Consider the following 22951-nt stretch of genomic DNA (forward strand, 5'->3'; position numbering starts at 1 on the left):
GTCCAACCTTTTGTGGGACAGGGAGCCTAGGTGAGATTATCTAGCACCCTGTCCAATTGTATCTTGAAAACCTCCAGTGACGGCACTGATGACTCTTGTTCCACTCACTTTTCTCTTCCATGCATCCCCTCCCCTGGGCCTTTTCCCTTGCACAGCTTCTCCTAGTGCAGCACTTGTACTACTTCCTTCACTTGGGGTGGTCAGAGGCTGCTCACTTACTGGAGCTCCTGGAGTAAGTCCTGCCTTTAATTCAGACCCCAGTAGCTTTTTCTGTCCTTTCGGGGAATATACTCGCTGTTCACTTTCTCCTGATCTTTATTACTTTTGTCTTTTATCTTTGTGACTCAAGTTCAGGAACGTTGCAGAAAGTGGCAGAAGTTAAGTTCTGCTGCAAAAGGCAAGAATTTAATTTTCAAATATGTTTCTTTTTCAGTTACTGTTGTGGCAGACAGTGTACCAGAACATGGTTCTTGGTTTAGCTCAGTACATTGCAGCTTTCCTTCAGTCGGTTGAACTGACCTCTTTGTGGTTGTTGCTTCTAGCCAGCATTAACAGCCATGTCCCAAATAAAAAAAGCCTTGCTTGCCACACAGGTCATAAAGCTCTTCAGCCCTTCAAGCGATGATGAGATCAACTGCCATGATTAGAAAGTGCTAAAAAATCACTGGCTTTTTGTGACCTTTTCAAGGAGACAGAACTCATAAGGTTTGTAAGAATGGGTAATAAAATGTTGCTTGTTGTTTTTCTATCTCCAGATGAAAAACAAATCTATTTCAGGGTTCCTAGATGAAATAAAAGACTCCATTCATCTGTAGGGTTTGTTTTTAACAATGAACCACATAATTTTTACATAGAAAAACAAAATCTCTTGGCCTTGCTGCTACCATTGTTACAGTACTGGCAGTTATGAAAGGGATTGCTCTGTGTGTAACTCTCAAATGTCTGTTACTGGCCAGGCTTTGCTCCCACAGAAAGTTTCTAGAACAAAGGCTACACATTGCTTAACTGTGGTCTGTATATGGAACTTTATGTAAACCTTAAAAATCACATGTACAACAGATGGAAATTAATTACTTAGACCTTAACAAGCACTTCATGAGTACACTACACAGAAGACTTAATAAGCAGTATATGCATTGCTAGAACTTAGATTTCTATTTTGTTAACTCCTATGGGGATGGTGCTGCAGGCAATAGATTTGTTTAGAGGGGAAGAATTCATTTTAAGATTACTCTGCTGAACACCAAGCATGTGACTTGCAGTTTGAATTTCTCCCTGCACAGCTGCAGCATGACAAACTGTGCCCCTCTGGCACCCAGGCTGGTCAGTGCCTGTGCCCTAACAGCATGCACACACCTTGCCCTGGGCAGCGCAGGGCTGTGTTGGTTCCTTTTAAAGACATTCTCTAACTCAGAGTAAAGAAAGCATGTTTATATAATGAACTGTATCCCTCTCAGGAAAAACAAATGTATAAACTCTTCAATCTTACAAGTACCTTACCCAAACACATTTAGATCTTTAAACTGAGTGTCCACCTTGCTTTCATGTAAGCCCAAGTGCTAGACAGAGATAGGTACTTTTAAAGTGTATCTGAATGTTACTTAAGGTTGCATGTTTTTCATTAATTTTTATGTATATATGACTTGGGATACTAAGGTTACACAGAAGTGACTTCTGTCCTAGTTAGCCCCTAAAAAGAGATACAGAAAAGTAATTACTTTAAGAACAGTAGCAATTGTACAACTACTGTACAAGACTGCCATGCCTAGCGAGGACTGACAGGTGGGGAACCTGCTTATGTACTCCTGCCTGTACCAGTGTGGGGTGGCAGCAGCATGGCTTGGATCACTGAGACTAGCACTTTTTCTTGAAAGAAAGTCTGACTAAAGCAACAGCCAGTTCCCTGCAGGTAGCAGGTCTTTGCCACCAACACAGTTCAATTCAAATAAATGTTTTATTGGGAAATAAGTGTTACACAGACTGAAAAACCACAACCCACCAGCATTTAACCTCTTCAAGAATGAAAATTAGCTAGCCTGTGTGGTTTTACACAGGACTGTCATCAACACAGAAGGAGTTCCTGATAGTCCCCAAAGAGACACGTGACTTAAAGATACAGTCCCTCAGGGGTTCCCTCCTGCTTCTTATAGAGAACATTCTCTTTAGACTTTTTGAAGTCTTCATTTGTTACTTTCATTCGCCGTTCCCTCAAAGCCATCAATCCAGCTTCTGTACAAATTGCCTGCAACAGACAAAGCAAGAATAAGTTACTGTCTGTGCAAACCCTTCAAGCCACACCTCAGAAGATAGCACCACCTTCACACCGCTCCCACTGACTCACTCCATAGTGAAAGTGAAGAGTGTTAACAAAATTTACATTAATACTGTTCAGTAGCACTGAAGCATGTAAAGCAATCTAGGTAAAGCTAGATGAGTACATCCTTCTGCAGCCAGAGTAACCCTTCCATGACAGAAAGGCATAGCAACACTGTTTCCCTCCTGGGAGGGACAGATGCATCCAGCTCTGTTAAGGGTGGGCTGTGGCATCCTTCTGCACCCAGGTGGTCACGTAACATCATGTTTGGTTAAGCTCATTAGTGTGGTAACTCCAGTAAGGGCTTTGTCTCCTTCAGAAAAGCAGATGATGTGTGTCTGAAGCTTCCTCATCTACAGGTGCATTTTTATCTGCTTGCAACAGTCTCTAAAAATGCTTCTTATCCTGCACTATCTTAAGTAACATTTAAGATATCTTGCATGTTTGTGCAAGATTCCACATTCCGCTTTGAATTTCCACTTTGCTACTTGTTATCTGAATATCAAATTTTACAGGTACATACTCTTATTAACATAAGCTACCTCATAATTAAAATTTTGGTAAATTTCCCATTTGTAAAGCTGAGTATGTGGCACTCAAAGGTATTTTGAAGCCATCCAACTGTCCCTCAGTGATGTAATCACAGGTAATTAGAGAACAGTTTCAACAGACAATGTTTTTGGACACAATCAAAATGAGATTTGAGTTGTGTTTTCAAGTATAAACAATGGTGATGTACACTAACCTTAATATCTGCACCACTGAGATCATCTTTTGCCATTATCAGCTCATCCAAAGTCACATCATCTGCCAACGTCATCCTACTTGTGTGAATCTGAAAGATTCGTTTCTTGGTCTTTTCATCCGGTAGAGGGAACTCTATTTTCCTATCAATACGTCCTGTGCAAAAGAAAAGTTCAGTCAGGTTTTTTTGCATGCAGCTATTGGAAACAGAGCAGGAAGAAGGTTTCAAGGTTAGACTGACAGGTAACTGTTTCTTCACACCACACTCAATCATGTCTTAGAATAGAAAGTGAGATCAGACTATTTGCAATGAACAGGAAGCTACTGGAGCTGAAAGATACCATGCTGCTGAAAAAGTCTGTCACTGTGGGTAAGGGACACCTCACCTGAGAAACATGAAAAACCTTCCTTGAGTCACATATAAATACAACAAAAAACAATGTGTCACAGCACAGGGAAGTACTCATCAAATACTTTTGTTCTTGTAATAAATTTTATTCTACTCCAAGATGACATTTAGCTCTGAAGTTTAATTTTTTGCTGCATGCACACACGCACACAAAATAAATCACTGTGGCAACTCAAAGAACTCTTCCTCCCTATATAACCAACCCCCTAAAAAAACCAAAAACAAAACCAACCAAAAACAAAACCCAACAAAAAGCCCCCAAACACCTAACTGAAGAAGGAAGGTTTTGCATACATAGTTCTGTTACAAGTCCCTACACCAAATCTTTCCTTTATGTCAGTAGGGACTTTGGATGTCCTGGTACTCGTTGTTCCAACTTTAGTGAGCAATCTTTGTAAAGATATTTTCCATCTCCAGATCACTCCTATTTTTCTTTAGTTTTACAGTATCTTTTCTAAAAAGGGTTGATCGCACCACTTGAGATATTCCAGACTGTCATGCACAATGGTAAATCAGTTTACGGAGCTGCTGGAAGTGCCCTGGTTGCTCCAGCAATGGTTACATTTAAATACCCGACAGGTGTAGGAAGTTTCCAACCAACAAACTTTAGATCATCTTAGCCTGTCTTTTAATGCTAGTATAGCATTATCTCCTCTGTACTCTAACAGCACCGATCTTGATTTGGAGGGGGTAAGGTTAAGACGGTGACAAAACCAGACTTTTCTGAAAAAACACAAACATACCTCAGCAACTTCATACTGTGGAGGTTTTTTTTCCTTCCTGAACTCCTTGGGTCCCTGCAGTCTAGTGACTGTTCAGAGTAGTTGACAATTTCACCTTAAATTATCTTTGCTCTCTGTCTTATCTCTGTTACTTCAGAAGGAGTATCTTTACAACCTCTTCAATACTTAGGATTTACTTGAGGACACTAATTGGAGGCTTAGCTTATTTCTTTGATCTCTGTGTTACTTTCTACCTTCTGATTTAACAGACCCCACAGATGTATTATGTTTCAGTACATCTTTAGAGGCCATACTACTTGTGCCTCTTCAAGCTCTTGGCTCAACATGGAGTACATATGTCAAAATAAGATATTACTTCTCCCTCACTCATCCCCCAAATGACAGCAGTATGCCACGTCGGTAAGGAAGCAGACTGGTTTCCTTGCATCAGAATCTAGGCTCTCATTGTTATAGCTTAAGTTCTCACCTGTAAGGCACAAGTGGTACTGCCCTACCTTCCCCAGCTGCTGAAGACATTAACGAAATGCTGCTGCTGCACTACAGCTTGATTTAACAATTACTTAAACCAGCTGTTCCATCTTAATACAAAGGAAGAATATTCAAATTGTTTATGTATATGTAAGAGGAAATTAACACATTTCTTCTCGTCCATAAGTTTTTCTCCCATTTGGAAACTTGTGAATGTGTTCCAGTTTTAACAGATACACAAACATAGATGAGATGGTGAATAGAGACAAACCAGTAACTTGCATTCCTTTTACCAGCCCATGTTTGACAAGTTATGACAAGTCTTTTCACAAGAAAAGTGATGTAAGCATACACAGCGGGAAGTCTCTTACCGGGCCTAATTAAAGCTGGGTCCAGTGTTTCTATTCTGTTTGTAGCCATAATAACTTTAACATCCCCCCGGGAGTCAAACCCATCCAGTTGGTTCAGCAGCTCCAGCATTGTACGCTGGATCTCTCTTTCACCACCTGAATTTGAGTCATACCTTTAAGAAAACAATATAGTCAGAAAAAGCACTATGCAAATTTAAGAACATACTTCACATAACTGCCACAAACACAAACTAAATAGTGCGTGGTTTGGTTTTGGTTTTTTTTTTTTTTAAACACCCATAACAGATTTTTTTTTTATTTTAATGTTCACCCATAGAAAACAAAAAGCAGGTTTTCAGAATCATATTGTGACATCTAGGTAAGTGAAGAAACACTGAACTATTCTTGTAGTTGGGGAAAGTAACAGCAATCACGTGAAGGAAATCTGTCCTTTTTCCATGCTTGTTATGTATTTGGAAACCTCTTTTTTCCCCAACAAAATCAACAAATTAACATAAAAAAGGAAGAAAACCCAATTCTTAAAAGCACATGCATCCACTTCATAGAAAATACAGCTTGCCACTCATTTTTCCATTTCAGAGTTTTTCCCTTACGCACGCAGTTAGAACTACACCCTTACTTAGTGGATCCTGGTTTAACTCTGCTCTTCCTGAAACACAGGTACCAGTGGCTGTATTTCTCTGCTTTGTGGCTTAGCCATTTCATTTTGCTAATAGCAGACTAGATAACCTACATCCAAAACAGCTCCCCCATGTTTAGGAACAGTCTGAAGCAACCTAACATTCATGAAGAATTCCACATGTTATGCACTTACCATCAGTCTAATCCTTTCTACATATGCTGAAATATATGGGGCAGAAGCTGTGTTATACTGGAGCCTCAGGCTAGTAGCTGTGTAGTACTATGCATGAGCACCTTTTTATTTATTTAAAAAACATCTGACTACTTTAAAGACTATTTGTATTGGACAGTTCCAACTTGCCTATGGAATTTTAAAAGTAATACCACTTGGATACAGGCTGAAAAATGGTTTAGTGTGGCACAAGCAATGCTTCCCCATGACATCACACCCTGTAACTTACCATATAATATTCTAAGAACATGTAATTATTTAGCCACCTATCTGGAGAGCCAAGCGATAAATGGATATATTCTGTATCAAGCACACTGCTTTACTGTTGAATCACTAAAGCCCATTACTGTATATTTAGATTTGCACTTAGAGGATACCATATGAACTTAGACACTGTGCATAAGACACTCTATCATAGAGATGCTACCAGCTAGCAAGAGAACAGAGGTTAAGTCTCCGGTCACATTCATTTAATATGAAAAGGTTGTGATGTATTTTAGTTTCAAAGAAGTTATTTGAAGTCTTACTTGTTAAAAATGCTTACATCAAAGAGTATTATGAAAATGCTAGAAAATGCTAAGAAACAGAGTATCAATATGGCTGCAAAAGAAGTGTTTCTAGTAAGCCTTGTGGGTGAAGTGGGAGATAGAGCTAGAATGCTGTACCTCTTTGTACCAATGGCATCAATTTCGTCAATGAAGACAATCGACGGAGCATGCTCTTCAGCCACACGGAACAGTTCGCGCACGAGCTTTGGACCATCACCCAAGTATTTCTGTATAAGTTCTGAACCAACCACTCTCAGGAAGGTTGCTGAAGTTTGGTTTGCCACTGCTTTGGCTAGTAAAGTTTTACCTGGTTTTAGTCAGAAAGAAATACTGTAATTAGTTTGCGGGGTCAGGGGGGCTTTGTTAAAGCTTTATGCTTTAACAAAACAGTCATATGACATTTGTGACAGACTTGGCAATGCTTTAATACTAAGCAAGCATAGTTTATTTCACTTGTTTCAGCTCAGCACAGTTGTTAATGTACTGTAAGATACCTGTGCCAGGTGGGCCATACAGAATGACTCCTTTGGGTGGCTTTATACCCATCTCTTCGTAATATTCAGGATGGGTGAGAGGAAGCTCCACAGACTCCTGCAGCACAAGAAAAACAAACCGGAGTTTTTGTAAAGAGCACTCTCCACAGAAGTTCTGCAGGGATCTTGAGAACAGCATTTGATTGGGTTTGTGTAGCAAGAACTTCTTAACTGATTTCAAGACAGACCTTGAAAAGTGCACGTCCCTGTTGCCTCAAATTCTAAGGCAGACAACTACTCTATCTGAACAGGTCTTCCTATTGTTTCCACTTGACATGTGGAAGAGAAGCAGTGAGTGCTCCCCCTCCTCCAACCTAAACGCATCATGCTGAATTTAGAACCCTGGAGTTCCTGACTCCCAAGCACTCATGGAGGATCTTGGGGTGGGGGGACCCTTTATGAAAGGATGCCTTCCACCATGAGTTACCAGATACTACAGATCAATATTTTAAGAGCACTTGCTATTTTGGATGCCTACCCAAAGCAAAAGGGTTGAGTATTACCAAGGTTCAGATAGCACTCTGCTGGTAGGAAAAAAACCCACCCAAACACAAAAAAACCCACCCAAACAACAAATGCATGCAAACACAAAACAAGCAAAAAAAAAACCCCCTACCCACTAAATCCTTAGATTGCACAGCATCAGACACTCAAAACAACCTCTGCACTTTTTACAATTTAACTCTCATCTTGCAACAATCAGTAACTTTATAGGTTGCAAACAGTAAGTTATTGCAGAGATTTTATGAGCTCAGGGCTCTACAGGTTCCACGGCAACTGCGAAAGGTTTCCATGCAAACACTCTGTGAATGGGTATGGTACCCACTTAAGAGATTTAGGTCCATGAGTCTGCCTAGCAAAATCAAATGAAGAAATGCAGTATAGCAAGACACAAAAGAACACTACATGAACAGCAGTTGGTCCTGCTGTTACACTTTTGAGTTCCCAGCACAGCAGCTACATTGCTAGCTTACTTAACAGTGTAAATTAGCACAACTTGAATACCTTGATTTCTTGAATCTGGTTGTCAAGGCCACCAATGTCAGCATATGTTTCTTGAGGAGCCTTCTCCACTTTCATCACAGTAACTAAAGGGTCTGTGTCATCCATCAGCACTCCTATCACAGCATGAACCTAATTCAAACATTAAGAGTTGTCAAAGAAAGCAAGCAGCATTATTAGTACAAGGTCAAGCCTAAACCCAATGCTCATCTATTTAGGTGTGTGAAATAACAGCATTAGCTCCCAGACCCTATGATTCTGTGATTCTCGGGGGTGGGGAGGGGGAGGCCAGTTAAAAAGAGTACAAGAACTTGTGCTTCATTTTATAAAAACAACTCACCTTATGATTTAGCAAAACAGAGCAGCCTGGCTCTAGCAGATCCTTGTCCACAAAAGACAGAATACTGACATAGTGCTCTGATCCTACTGATGTGGACACGATAGCATGGTTGTCATCAATAATCTCCTCCAAGGTACCCACGGACATTGGTGTTCCCCTCAGATCATCCACCTTTGATCTTTCTTCCTGTTGTCAGGAAGAATCCAAGAAACTCAAGAACACAGGCAAAAACATTCTTGTACAACACTGGTTCAACAGTTTACACCAAACATAACAGAACTAGTCTCTGCTATTGTGGTTTTACTGCCCCAAATGGCATAAAAGCATAGGCCAGTAACAAAATCCACTATTATTTTAGTCCTAAAATGTATGGACACCACTATATGGATGTGCATAGCTAGAATATTCTTTCTTACTCTATTGATGGAGACATCTGGGAGCTGCACTTTGACAGCCCACTAAGAAACAAAAAAAAGCACTGTGGCCTCATCCGTACTAACCCATGCTTGGACTAAAACCATTAAACCACTAGAAAAAAAATCCTCTGTTTTCTGGACAGTAATTGAGATTTAATGAAGAACTGTAATACACATAATACGTTTGTATTGACTTACACATTCATGGCACTTTATTTCCATTGCTTTTGTATGAAGTAGTTTACATTAGAGCACTTATTGTAACGTTAGAAGTAACAGTTCACTCAAACCTCACCTCTTGTTTTTCTTCCAAAGGTTTCATCTGTTCTTGATTTCTGATAAATTCTTCTTCCATTAAGAGGTAATCTTTAATTCTCTCCAATTTCAACAATTTGAGTCTGCACTGTGTGTGAGGAGTCACTGTAATCAAAGTGGAATCACACTGTTTTAGACCAAGTTTGACATGGTACCAACTATTCACTAATTCATTACCAGAAATTCTGCTTTATTTTTTGACAATAACTTCTATATGAGCAGCAGTCACTATTTTAGTTGTCCCACTGTAATTCTAAGTTAAAAACATTTTTAGAGATAATATTTCCCCTGCACTTCTCATTACGATTTCTCTCTCTTACCCGGAAATTCATGGGCGGCATCTTGCATAACAATAACCTTATTTTGCATTTTTACATTAATTAGAAATAAAATTACATTTGGTCTTCTGCTTAATCATTTACAACCTACATACAGCTAGATCTAGGGGATAGGACAGCTCTGCACTTCTCGAAGAGCAGACAGTCCACAGGACTGCTGAGGCAGGCAGAATGCTTACCCAGGGGGAGTTTGCTGGCAGCATCTGGTCCCTTTGTTTTCTTCTTCTTTTTCCCCACTCTGGTTGGAACTGGAGGTTCGTATTTCTTCTTCTTATCCTTATTGATAAAAAGAATTTCATGAAAAAAAAACATCAGGATATCAACAATGAAAAAAATATACACAGATGTTAGGCGCACAGACTGAGAGAGAGCTCAACTTAAGCTGAATGGCTACATAACAAAATCGTCTCTTTTATGATATATAATGAGAAGCCCAAAAGAAATACTATTCTTATTTGTTTAAGAAAGTTCAAAAATTTCTTCTCCTGCTTATTTTAGATCCCTCTTCTTAATTTTCAGTGAATATAGAACATGGAAGGCTAAAGCCTGAAGTATGAGTAAACAAAACTCATACTTGAAAGGATGAGGAAAATACTGAATCTGAACATTTCTGTTGCACTTTAATCAACAAGTAACGCGCATTTGGTTTGCCAGCTTAGACATAGCTTGCCATGTACGTTATACTTCCATCTCCAAAGGAAACTGGAATGGCCGCTAATGGTCTACAACATGAAGTACAGACCTCATGCAGATGACAGTATGATGTCATTTTCAAACCAAAACCAGTTACTTCGGTGACAGCTTGAAGGCAACTAGTCTCTTCTGCCCCAGGCAGATTTATAGTTTTATTATTTTAAAAAAGTAATTACTACTGTCAAATAATTTGTTTTGCTTTACAGTCAAGCCCCCTTTTCTATTTTTGAACAGCAACCTGCTTTCTCCAATGTGCATCCAGAAGGGATAAGACATCTCATCACAGTTAGCAAGAGCGTAGTTTTATGCAGTTCTGAACGCAAGAATGAAAAAAAGTTGTAAAATACAGTCTATTGCAACCAGCCTCTGTAGTAGCACCCCTGTAGTTCATTCTATAAGTATAAGCACTTGTTTTGTTTTTAGTTACCTTGTCATCCTTCTTGCCACCACCAGGACCATGTCCGCCACTCTGACTTTGACCCTAAGTAACAAGAAAAAAACCAAAACAACAGCCCAATATAAGTACACTGCTATGAATCTTGAAGCCTATGGAGAGTTCCACGTAAAGAAAAGCCATAACTGCATTTCGCCTAAACGAATTACTACTACATTCCAGTGGACTGTCAAAAGCCAGTGAATAAAGACAGGTGCGGACTTACGCGGCAGGGAAGGACACGTTCACTGGTATGTTTTTGACTCGTACGGCGTTGCACTGTCTTGCTACGTCGTAGTTTTAGCTCACTCCTTGCTCGCGTAAATTAACGAGCGGCACTAAGCAACGCGTACCACAGCAAGGTCTCCTTCGCTCTCCTGTCAGCTACGTTACCTGCCCTTGCCCCCGCAGCGGGACAAACCAGAGCTGCTGCCCGCGGAGACTGCCACCGCTCCCCGCGGGAAGCCCGACCTCTGCGGGGCGATGCCCGCGCCCCCGGCTGGCGGGGCCCTGCAGGCCCGCGGCTACAAACCCACCTCCCTCCCACAGCGGCGAGCGACGCGGCGAGCCCCCCCGCGGCGGCGAGCCCCGGCTCACGGCCCGGCCTCAGCGCCGCCGGCCGCGCTCCCCCCGCAGGCGGCCTAAAGGCCCAGCGCCGGCGGTGACTCCGCAAAACCCCGCCCGACGGCGGCGGGATGCCCGAGGACGCCTGGACCTCCGCTCCGCTCCGCTCCGCGGGCGCGGCCCCCTCCCCCGTACGGCCGCGCTCTGGGCGCCCCGGCCCGGCCCGGCCCCGGGGAGCCGGCCGCGGTCTCACCATCCCGCCTCGGCGCCGCACCGGAAATACGGCCCCGCCGGTGCCCGGCGAGAGGCGCGGCGGCGTCACTACGGCGTACGGCAAGGGCCAAACGCGAAGGCGGTGCGGGCGCGACAAAGGCGCACGGCGCCGGGCAGCGGGTCACGTGACTCCGCCGCGGGCCGGGGCCGGCGCGGCTGAGGCGGCGAGCAGCCGGCAACCGCCCGCCCCCTCGCCTGCCGGCGGCACCGGGCCGGGCCGGGCCGCCCACCCCACCCCACGCCACCCATCCCGGGCCCTGCCCCTGCCCGTCTGGCCCCGCGTAGCCGCTCGGTGCGGCCGCTCGGGCTGTGAGGCCGGCGGCGAGCAGCAGAGGGCTCCGTGCCGCGGGCGGGCGCCGGCCGCGGCGGGGGCCGAGCTCTGCTTCGAAGCGGCCCGGCCTCGGCAGCGCCTGGGCTCTGGGGGCTCGTTTGCCGGGCAAGGTTGCGAGCGAAGCGAGCGCCGTCCGAGTTGCGGTTATGCCTGCCCGCAGGCGGTTCCCGCGGGATCCGAATTGGTCCCCGCGAGGGCAGCGAGCCGTTCGCTGGAGAAAAAGTGACTCCCGCCCCGCTGGCAGACGCTTCGTGGCCGCGTTTCAACTACTGCTTAGGTTGCAACAGCTTCTGAATACGATTTCAGATTAACAGCGCTTTTCTTGACGGAAGAGACGTGTGGTGATGGCTAAGCGGAGAAGACCTTTTCAACAGTCTGCTAACGGCAGCTTTTGCTTCAAAAGCGTGGAACTGCCTTCTCTGCCATAGAAACCTAGAAGAAAGTGGAATTCTTTCCCCTTGGGATATTTCTCAGGTGTTCTTACAGTTCACATCAAAACACGAAGCTCGTGATACTAATTAAACCTCGCAATAACCAGCTGCCGCAATGTTAATATCCATAAAAATGAAATCAAAACCTCTGAATATCCTGGGAAAGTATGCCTTAATCCTGGCAGTTCGAGTTAACCTCCCTTAAGCACTACTACTTAGCCACTAAGAGATGGGTCTCCCTGGAAAGACCAAAACACTCTGGTTGTGTTGTGCCGCAAGTGGAAATGTTAGAGTTTGCAGCTCTTGCCTGCTTTGTGTGCCTGCTTGGGGAGTGGTCCTGCTCCTGTCCGGTGTCACGGGGGGTTCTTTAAAATGTGCTGTCGTGAAGAATTCATCAGTCACCATGCAGCCTTGTGCGTACTGCAAACTCTGCTTTTAATGTGTGGCCTGGTACTGTGGAAGAAGGTATGTGAATGCTGTAGAGGATGGCAGCTTTAAAGCTCAGGAGAGTAGCCTGAAGTATGGAAAGGCACAAAAACAGAGCTATGTTTTACAACATTGATGGAAGGATCTTCTACTGAGACCATGTCTGGACTAGTATAGTGAGTACTGCTTGCCCCAGATGTTTTCAGAGTGCTACTGGTGCTGGTTGTTCTCCACCTGTAGTGTGAGCTGCCATGTGTTTTGACTGTTCCAACGATATAAACGCATTCATTCTGTGTATAAAATGCCAGTAGCTCTTCTTCCAAAAGTTTGTTTTCCTGTACCATTTTTCCATATGTGTTTTCAAAATAAATGAAGGCATCCAACCTTGTTTTAAAGTTATTTGCAGTGGGAGTAACCAGAAAAGGTTCTCCGTAATGAAAGAATGGAAATACAAATCAAAGAAAGGGAGGGTTTTCTTTGTATGTCTAGGAATGAAATCTAAGCGTCAGGAGTTTTAACTGCCAAGAAAGAAGAGACACTGTGACCTTTCTCTTAGGACTTCTTGCTGTGAGCTGACCTGTGTGGGAGTGTAGAAGCAGAGGAGGAAGAGTGGCAAATATTCTTTGTGACCTGTATTTAAAGATATGGGGTTTTTTCCTAGACCTGATGCTTCCTGCCATCTCTTGCACCATCTAGACAATATAAAAGCATAATTTTTTTGTGTGTAAGAATTGCTTTTCTTACGGGTAGCTCTGTAAGAACACTGGTAAAGTTTTCAGGAAATCCCTCCCTCCAGATAAACATAACGTTTATACCTACAATGAGCTCTACCAATCTGCAATATTCCTGGGGAAATGCAGGAGAAAATTCCAATGTCTGCTTTTGGCATTTCCAAAGGTAAAGCACAGATTGAACACAAGCATGTACTCAATCCAGAACCGAACGTCTGCTTTGGGCCAAGTCCGTTTTACACTGTGTCCTTGCACCGGAGCCCCGGTCCTCGTTTGGGGCCTGCAGCGGCTACTTGGTGTCTGCCCGCTGCAGAACCGAAGTGCCTGCCTCCTCTGTGGGAGCGCTGGCAGTGTCACCAATGAATTTAGGGGATCTTCAGATACTTTCTCTTCTTTGGGCTAAAAACTCTGTGACAAGATATTGCGGGGTTGTGTGGGGAGTCAGTATGGGAGGACAGGGTCTTTTGTGAGCATCACTATCAGCAGAAAGGTTATAATCAAGAGGAGGGTATAGTTTAAACATACTTATATTCTGCTTTCACCCTGTTAACCAGCATATAGATTGTCACTGTTTTCAGTGCAAAGATCAGAGCGTTCATGAAAAGGGCCTCCACTTTTGAGCTGTCGGTAGGATGTGGAGGATGTTCTGCTCTTTGCTTTGATGTTGTATTTTCTTTCACACTTCCTCTAGAATTCAAGTCTCAGTAGGGAACTTTATTTACTAAATATTAATGTAACTGGCTGGGCTGTGTAGAAAGGTGGAACCAAACTTTGGTTTGGTTCCATTTGTTCACAAGGGTTACTGTTTTGGACTGTGGGTTTAATCTGACTCTTCTATTCTTTTTATTCTTTTATGAATTAGCTGCTTTTTTGTTATGGCATCAGCTGTTCTGTAACTTTTAAGGACACTTGGAATGAAATGAAATGAAATGAAAACAGATGTTCTTTGCTTTAATAACATTCACTTTATGGAATTTACTGTCTTATAGGATTGCATCCATATTTCTTTTAACTTTACAGTGTACAAATGCTAGAACATCCTTTCCCTCAAATATACGCAATTTTTCCTCTCTTCAACCTCACTTTAGATTCAGACATACCCATTTTTATTTAGAACTATACCTGTAATTGGTAGTCCTGGTTATAATTCAGATTTCTTGTCACTTTTTTCTTACAAAACCCTGATTTTAGTGGCCTGTAGCTTTGCAGTCATTTGAAGATGGAGAATTGTTTCATAAGCTGACCAAAATGGTAGGGGTGTAGGGTGAACCTAAAAGCTCAACTTTGCATTTGTGAGCTCACAAGACACGTGTGACAGCAATTCTGGTTTTGTAGCCTTTATAAATATTAGGAAATTATATATGGGAGCAACAGTAAAAGGATGTTTTCAAGATTGTCTCCCAGCTCATTCACTTAAATACATGCTGTGGAACAGCTGTGGCAGAACACATGAATCATAGAAGGGAAATGCTGTGGGTTTTGAACCAGCATCCTGATTTGGGGTGAACTGGTTAACGGCTTTCAATTCTTGGGGTTAGTAATGCTGGCTAACTGTTAAGTGCTATAGAAATGCAGTTCTGTAACCTGGCTGCTTGTCTTAACTTTCCAAATCTTTGGTTTGGTTGCAGAGTACAGATAATGTCAAATTAGGAAGTTTAAACAATAAATATGTTTAATGATCGAAATGCCTCTGATTTTTTTTTGTTACCCTCACTAGAAAAAAACAAAAGAACAAGCGGGCAGGGGTAACAGGAAAGAACACACAGTCCTTGTTTGCTAAAGATGAACATAGCCTTGGGGGCATCAAAAAGCATCTCTTCATATCAAAAAATATTAAGAGTTGTTCAGGGAGGGTGGGTTTTTTTGTGCTTTGTTTTTCTTAGTGTTTTCTATTCCCTCTTCTTTATTCTGAAGTAAGCTTACTGCTGATCTTTTAGGCATATTGTAAAGCCCCCATCTCTGTTCCCAGGCTTTTGAGGAGGAAGAGGGCAGCTGAGGGCTAGGGCAATATTGGGGCTGGGATTAGTACATAGCAAGAGGTTTATTTTCCCTTTGCACATAGAGGAAATTACTAGGATTGCTCATGTTGTTGATGTTAATTTGTCTTTCTTAATATACGTTTAGGCGCCTAGAGCTTTTTATGTTTCCATAAATTTAAATAAACAAACCTACAGATAAGAAAAATATTAATCTTGCTATTGTAGCTACATATAGTGGGTTACATTTTCAAAAGTTGCAATTTGGACTCACTCTTTCCTTAAGTGGGTTATGAACTTATGTCCCTGTCAATAAATGAATAAAACTGCAGGTTATTAAGGACCATTTGGAAAAGATTATTTTTTTTTAAGTGTGTATGTGTGTAAGTACCCAATTAACCATTAAGTTTCTGTGCTGCTTACAAGTTGTTCAAACATTTTAGCAATGGAAGGTGTTCCCACCACCTACTAACTGGCATGTAGCTATGTGAAGGGTAGTTATTAGGAGGGTACTTGCTCCTTGTAGGCTCCCCACAGAATCAACTAAGAGAAGTTTCTCTCCCAACTCGGAACAATGCTCATCACCTTCTAGAAATGTCTTTTGCTTTACATTGCCCATCCAGGGAGCTAGGGACATGGCTTTTTCTAACTAAGCCGCTCAGATAAGTGCCTTATATCAGGCAGCATGACTACTTCCTCTTCCCATCACAAAGCCTCAAATACGTTGATTTTAAAAATAGGAATGTCACCTTCACCTCCATTCTTTTCCTGACGTCTGTATTGTACATTTGCACCAGTTCATTTTCAAAAAGGAGTGGAAGCCTGTTAGCTTCAGCCCTAACTACGTCAATGGCTCTTAGCTAAAACCCATTTGATTTGAATTATTTGGTATATACAAAGACAGCATTCCCTTAGAAAAGATTCACCTGATGTTTCACAACTTGGAGCATTAGTCATAACTCCTGTGACCTTCCTTGATGTAGTGCTGTATTTCTTAACTGTGAATGGTGGTGGTTCTTATTCCTTCCTGATCCCCAGGATGTTCTGTAAATGCCTTGCTCCCAGCGTGGATGAGAGCAGCTTTTAGCCTCCTCTGATCTGCAGTGACTCTGCTGCATCCCCAAGGCACAAAGAGGTCTTGCCCTGCCTTTCTTTCTCTGCACATAATCGTCATGCTATCATTCAAGAGAAAAGAGCAAACAGCAACTGAAGGCAACTTGCTGGTTCCTGATTTCAGTGGAGAGCCACGAGATGGATCCCCAGCTTTAGTGTGGCTTTATGGTAGTGAATTAGCACCAAGCGGCTATAACAAAATGAAGGATTAGCATTGCAGCTGTGGTCTTATCCATCTAAAACATTTAATGCACGTTCCCACCAGTGGTACCAAAGACTCCAGTGAGACTGTTTACCCGCTCAAACTGAAGCAAATGCTGAAGTGGATAGATTCTACAGTGCATTGGAAAGGAGACGCTAAAATAGAAGAGAAATCCTTACAGTCTGGCTTCCTGAAGAATTAGAAAACCACATTTTCTCTGTGTGGTTAGGAATAATCTGGGTGAACTTCATGTTCTTGGAAATGAAGTCCTCCGTTCACACAACCTGAGTTGGCATTTATTATATTCCTAAACATCCTTATGCTTAGTTTTCTGTTGTGAAATTTTATTTCTTGACTGCAACCACATTAAAGCAACATTTAGATATACTAAAAATTAAATGTCTTGCCAGCATTACATATGGACTTGCTTTGAAGCTTTGATTACTGAAGTTTTGCTTAGAAGAAGGTCAGATAGGAAAGGTTACTGGGACCATTGTTTAAAAGTAGCTGATAAGGTTTTATTGCACTTAATTTTTGCAATAACTAGCTTAAGAGGTTTATTATTTAAGCTTGGAGTATACTGTAAAATTTTCTGTGAAGACAGACTTAAGATTCTTTAATCCTTATGGAAAGGAGATATCTTACCAGACACACGAATCTTAACTGTCCACTGAGAGGAAGGGTCATGAAGTGTAACTTAACAGACTGTGTGTTAAACTTCATTAACCATCTAAACAGACTGTGTAAAAGCAGTAATAGTGCTGCATACATTTCATTGGTTTTCTTGGTCATACATGTTAGACCACACTCTGCCATCAGGTTCGTATATGCAAGTCTCTGGAAGGCTGCAGGGCTGCAAAGGCAAGTGGAAGCAGGAAGGGCTATTCCCTAAACGCAGAGCTTTGGTGTGGGGTGGGCTGAGGTGCTGTCGGCAGCCGGAGTAACTCACATGCTGCAGTGTATTAACCTGCAGCAGCTACTGCCACGTTCCCTGTTATCTGCTGGTTTTTCTCTAAGAGCTTGGGATTGCCCCTTGCACCTACAGGTGGTTTTCTGGTCCTGAAGCACTGCTGGTTTCGGCATGGTGTATTACAGTAATTGCCAGATTGACCTTTCCTTCCTCCTAACCTGAGCTGGCAGGACAGGCACACCTACACAAAAACTTTCTGTGTGAGGGTCTCTAACCCATGAAAATTATTTCTGCTGTCACCACAAAACTCCATTTGCCAGTCTTTGCATTTATAATTAAAAACATTTTTTTGTGCTACCAAAATTGCCTGATAGTGGCTTTAATCTGTCTCATTCTTTCTGATTAAGAGGTTACTAGCTAATAAAAAATTCCTCTTCATTAAGAAGTTTTAAATCACATTAAAACCCCCCACTTTTTATTAGTTGGCAGAAATCTATTTCTTGTCATGAAGTCTAAGGACCTAGTTAACAATTTAAATTTCCAAGTCACTTATGTTTTTGAAATATGAGAAGTTACAGATTATTTCTTGCTTCCAATAAAAGTGATGATAAAGAATAAATTAGAAAAGTAAAATGAAAATTTAGAAAAATTCTTAAGCATTTATTTCATTTTGACATGTTTATTTTTCACTTTTTAAATATAGGTTAGCTAAAATTTATAAACAGAAAGGCATTAACAAAACCCTTTTTATTTAAAAAAGCAAGTAGAGTGGGTTGACAATGTTGAAGTTTTCTTGAGTAAAGAAATTAACTGTAACAAACCCTTTCTATAGTCTTACTTTTGGCAAAAAAAACCCCCAAACAACAACAAACACTTTCCAAAGAAATATGTCTAACCAGATATTCCTAATTAGCTTTAGGAGGAAGTGACTAGTTTGTTCATCTTCCAGATCGACAACAACTTTAAATAAAGCTGAGCAAAACTGGTTTTGGTCCTGTAGCCAAAAAGACCAAATTTAATACATCAAAGATTTATCTGAAGGGCAAGTGATGCCAAGTTGAATGGAGCAGAGGAAAAAATTTCTATCTGCAAAGGGCACAGTTCATTCCAATGTATTGTTACAGTTGGAGGAAGGTATTCCACTTAAATGTGTATATTTGAGAGAGGGAGATCAGGAAATAAGGAAAAATGATCAACTGCTGAATAGCAAGAATCATAAGGAAATAGCTTAATTTTAAGCTTAATTTTAGCTTAATAATTATTAAGGGGACAGCTGAGCAGTACAGCAAATGTTCATTCTCAGGAGCTGGATTAATTACACTGCACTTAACTACAGTGTAAACAGGATGCCATAATTTTTGCTTCCCCTTTCTGTTCTAGGAGTTGAAGTGTGCTGGCATGTTGTAAAATATCTGTCCCATCCCATTTCCCTGCTGGCTGTGTTGGGGGTTGATTAGTGCCAAAACTGATATGTTTAAATGTATTTTCCTGCAGTATCTATTAATTTGGATAGCTCACCTGAGTTTCCAGCTACTGACTCATCTGACACTTTATCTTCAAGTACTTATTCCTCTGCACAGCAGCTCCCACTGATACGCATTGGTGTTGTGAAGTCTGAGTACCATGGAAAAGCAGACTTCTTGGAGCAGGAATTATTTGGAATTGGACAAGCAGAATTCAAAGTGAATGGACAATCTGACGTGAATGGATGCTTTCAAAAATTTTGATAATAAAGTTCTTGGGAATCTTTCAGTGCTGTAGCAAAGTCTGACACCTTGAAGACTGACTCATACATGTTTTCAGAACACTGCAGAACAAGTCATTATATTAAAAGTTATGCTTGTAATATACTGTGTCTTCATATGGTCTCATTTGGAAGTCTTAAAGCAACACACAATTCCCCTAAGTTAAGCCTCACAGTCTTGTAGGCGGGCAGGTAGGTGAAGGAGACTGTCTCAGTCTCATCATCCAACAGCTGAAGTGAAATTACTTCTCCCTTAGTGTACGCAGTATCAGATTCACCTCATTCACCTGGTGGCAAATACATTCCCATAAGTGATGGCAAAGTTTGGCCCAAAGGGTCTCAATGAGTGAAAGCAGCACAAGAGCAAAGTGGCATCCTAAACCCAATTGAAAGTGACTGTAAGAAGAAAATGCCTTTCTCCCTGTTTTTGAAACAGTGGTTGGCAAAATACTAGGTAGTCTGGCTTATTGGTTCTCATATTTCTTGTAAGAAAAGATCCTGTAGTATTTCAGCAGTGAGCAAGGGATGATGTTGCTATGGTGACTTTTTGTTGCATGGCAGGCAAATGTAATAATCAGTTGATTTATTCATAAGGTCTAACATATTAGCCAGTCTCTATTTTGTAGGCCTTTTGGTAGCTTTATGAAAGCTGATACAAGAGACTACCTGATGAGAAAATTACTAATTTTGGGGAAAAGAGAAAAAGAGAAGTGGTGAAATACAGAGATATCATCTAAATGGAATACAGAGTTCTTCATGTGGCTGATTAACAGTTGCTGATGTTGAAAAGATGCCACCACCCAGCACGCCTCAGAATTGACCCTTTGATATACTAATAGTCTAGGATGGCTTTAACAAACTGAATACTTCATCATTAATTACATCAACATTCACATAAATTGAGTTTGTTCCAGAGCCACTTTGCAGGACTAAGTCAATTGATGAAGAGACACTGACATCGTTTTCATGGAAAGAGGAAAACATGAAATGGGCTTTTCCCCTCATTTTACAAAAACTTATATTTCTAAAGACACATATGAATGCTTTCTAAATATTATACTGACTACTACTTAGGCTGTGAGTCTGAAATTCTTAGACGGTAATAGATGTTTGCCAAGTCTGTAAGCTCCATTGAATTATTATCTGCTAATGATTTGTATGGTTTTCCTCATGAAAGGGCAGAGTTGTTATAATTACTTATCTAATGCTGCAAGTGCTCATGTTTTGCAAAACCCAAGAAAGGCATTATGCCTGCTCCAGGGGCTTCTTCTCACAGTGCGGTGCAGGAAGGAGGCCGGGGGCAAAGCACATCAGCACAGATACACCAGTGAAGGGTTCGTTAAAGACAGGAGTTTTGAGGAGAGACTTGAAGTCAGAAGGCATTTAGGGACAGTCCCAAAGCCCACTGAAGCGGATGGAAAGAAAGGCTGAATCTAACAATGAATAGCGTAAGTGGACTGAATGTACCAGAGTATTAAAGGGAAGCAGAAAGTGGAGAGAAGGGAGAGAGCTAACGCTATTGCAGGAGAATGGGAAGTTGTTGTCTGAGACATCATAAAAACAAGTGGAAAAATCTTAATGTCCCTAGTAACCTAGGAGTCACTAGCTTCACCACCTTGCCCCTGGAATTGAGACTAAGATATATTGGTTTTAATTGCTCCTCACTGAAGTAGTGGTTCTGCATTAATCTGTTGGCTGTAATGTAATCGCTCCTCTCTGTCATTTCCTGCAGCACTGTAATCTAATACTGCATAAGCATGTCGCCATGTTCACATCCTCTGTTGAATAATTGTGGCTTTGGTTTCATGATGCATAGTCTGTTCAATTAGCCTGTAATTGCAGCACTATCTGGAGGTATGGTTGATATACCTATGTAATTATGTTTACTGTTAATAAAGCAAATTGAATCTGTTGAGTTAGTCAAATCAGTCATCCTCACTTGCAAGCAGCAGTTTCTACAGATGATTTCTTCAGCTGCTAAGGGACTGCTTTTTTGTAGTTCTACTTTGCTCATTCACAAAAAATATACTCTTATTGAAAGATAACTTTGAAAATAAGAACCAAAGCCTCATTGTGGAAGTGTCAGCACTTACTATAGAAGCTGTGCAGAAATCTTGTCTATCCAAAACAGCTGGAGAAGGCCCTGAATTCAGTGGAATGAGTGTGGTACTGGCATGCAGAGTGAGAAATGAGAAATGCGTGAATTCCTGTTTGCTTTGGGTATTGCTTTGTATGGGCTTTTCTAATAATGGGCAGGGTGATGAATTCAGGAGTATTTAGAGATGCCAATCTCCTCTGCACAAGCATAGGAGCCATGCAGATGCTGTGGTTCTGAAGCTGTGTTTTATCTTCTACAAAGATGTCTGTTGAAAAAACTTTGTCCCTCCCTCATACAGATTCTTCACCCCCCCCAATCCCATATAAAGTCAGCCTTGGCAAAGATTTTCAGGTATAGGTTTATAGTTAGAGGAACTGTCCATATTCCCTGCTGTAAAAATAGCTCTCTACTTCAGTTTCCTTCTTTTTCATTCACAGCAGTTTCCTTCATACTGTATCACTCAAATGTTACATTCATCAAGATAATATACTTCATATCCTACTGTGAAGTGTTTAGAGACCATATGAGTTTGATTTGTAGGATTATACTGTTTTTCCATAACATCAAACTGCACTGGGGTCATACTATGACATTTTCGGTGTCACCTCTTCTTTCATAATCTTTTTTAGAACCTATGCTATTTAGTCTTAACTACATTTAAAACACGTAGAATCACCTGTTGTATTAGTGATTTCTTGAATGGCAACATGAAGAGGTTATAATGCTTTGGCGACAGTCTAATGTGCACAGTTCTTCATGTCAAAAGTATTACACCACATCAGTGCAAGGACTGCAACTGTCTGTGCTGTGATTATTTGGTAGGATTTGTCTGTAACCCCTCTAACACAAGAGAAAGGCTTCAGCTAAAGATATATAGATTTATACAAGTTAGAGGTAGAAGAGACATTACTTTTTGCAGAATATGTTTCTCAATCTGCAAACAAAATTGATGTAACCTATGAAAGTATCCCCAAGCTGAGTCTGAAGTGACCCATCTGACACAGGCTACATGTGAATCAACAGCAAGATGCAAAATTCTGTAGTCCATTATACTGCTTTCATTGCTTTTAACACCTAAAGACAACTTTCTGCAGCAGCAGTATATTGCTGGCAGGTCTCACATCCAAATAATGATCCAGCCCACACATATTTATACATTAAATGTGATTTCATCATGGCACAATTGTGGTTTCAGGAATCTCAAGGAAGTGTCCTAGTTAATTAAATATGAAACAGTGTCGTGGTTTAAACCCAGCCAGCAACTAAGCACCACGCAGCCGCTCACTCACCCCCCCCTCCACCCAGTGGGATGGGGGAGAAAATTGGGAAAAGAAATAAAACTCGTGGGTTGAGATAAGAACGGTTTAATAGAACAGAAAAGAAGAAACTAATAATGATAATGATAAGACTAATAAAATGACGGCAGTAATAATAAAAGGATTGGAATATGCAAATGATGCACAGTGCAATTGCTCACCACCTGCTGATCGATGCCCAGTTAGTCCCTCAGCGGTGATTCCACCCCTCCCCCGCCCCCCGCCCCAGTTTATGTACTAGACATGATGTCACACGGTATGGAATACCCCTTTGGCCAGTTTGGGTCAGCTGTCCTGGCTGTGTCCCCTTCCAACT

The 22951-nt window shown here is 41.5% G+C and overlaps 1 protein-coding gene across 1 annotated transcript; it reads right to left on the reverse strand.

The window, feature by feature from the left end:
- Window positions 1–1935: 1935 nt before the first annotated feature.
- Window positions 1936–11447, reverse strand: PSMC1 (proteasome 26S subunit, ATPase 1). The gene is made up of 11 exons (XM_069783659.1): window positions 11338–11447; window positions 10515–10568; window positions 9574–9670; window positions 9037–9161; window positions 8326–8511; window positions 7989–8117; window positions 6945–7041; window positions 6568–6757; window positions 5050–5201; window positions 3060–3214; window positions 1936–2242 (listed from the first exon to the last, which is right to left on the reverse strand). The coding sequence occupies exons 1-11, from the start codon at window positions 11338–11340 to the stop codon at window positions 2108–2110; spliced, it is 1323 nt and encodes a 440-aa protein (XP_069639760.1). The 5' UTR covers window positions 11341–11447; the 3' UTR covers window positions 1936–2107.
- Between the last annotated feature and the right edge of the window lie 11504 nt (window positions 11448–22951).

Source organism: Haliaeetus albicilla, chromosome 5, assembly GCF_947461875.1.
Source record: "Haliaeetus albicilla chromosome 5, bHalAlb1.1, whole genome shotgun sequence".
NCBI lineage: Eukaryota > Metazoa > Chordata > Aves > Accipitriformes > Accipitridae > Haliaeetus > Haliaeetus albicilla.

Coding starts and splice junctions, on each gene's coding strand:
- PSMC1 (XM_069783659.1), bottom strand. Junction 9,671..10,514: donor GTGGCAAGAAGGATGACAAG/GTAACTAAAAAC, acceptor TTTATCAATAAG/GATAAGAAGAAGAAATACGA. Junction 6,758..6,944: donor GTATGGCCCACCTGGCACAG/GTATCTTACAGT, acceptor GACTAAAACCAG/GTAAAACTTTACTAGCCAAA.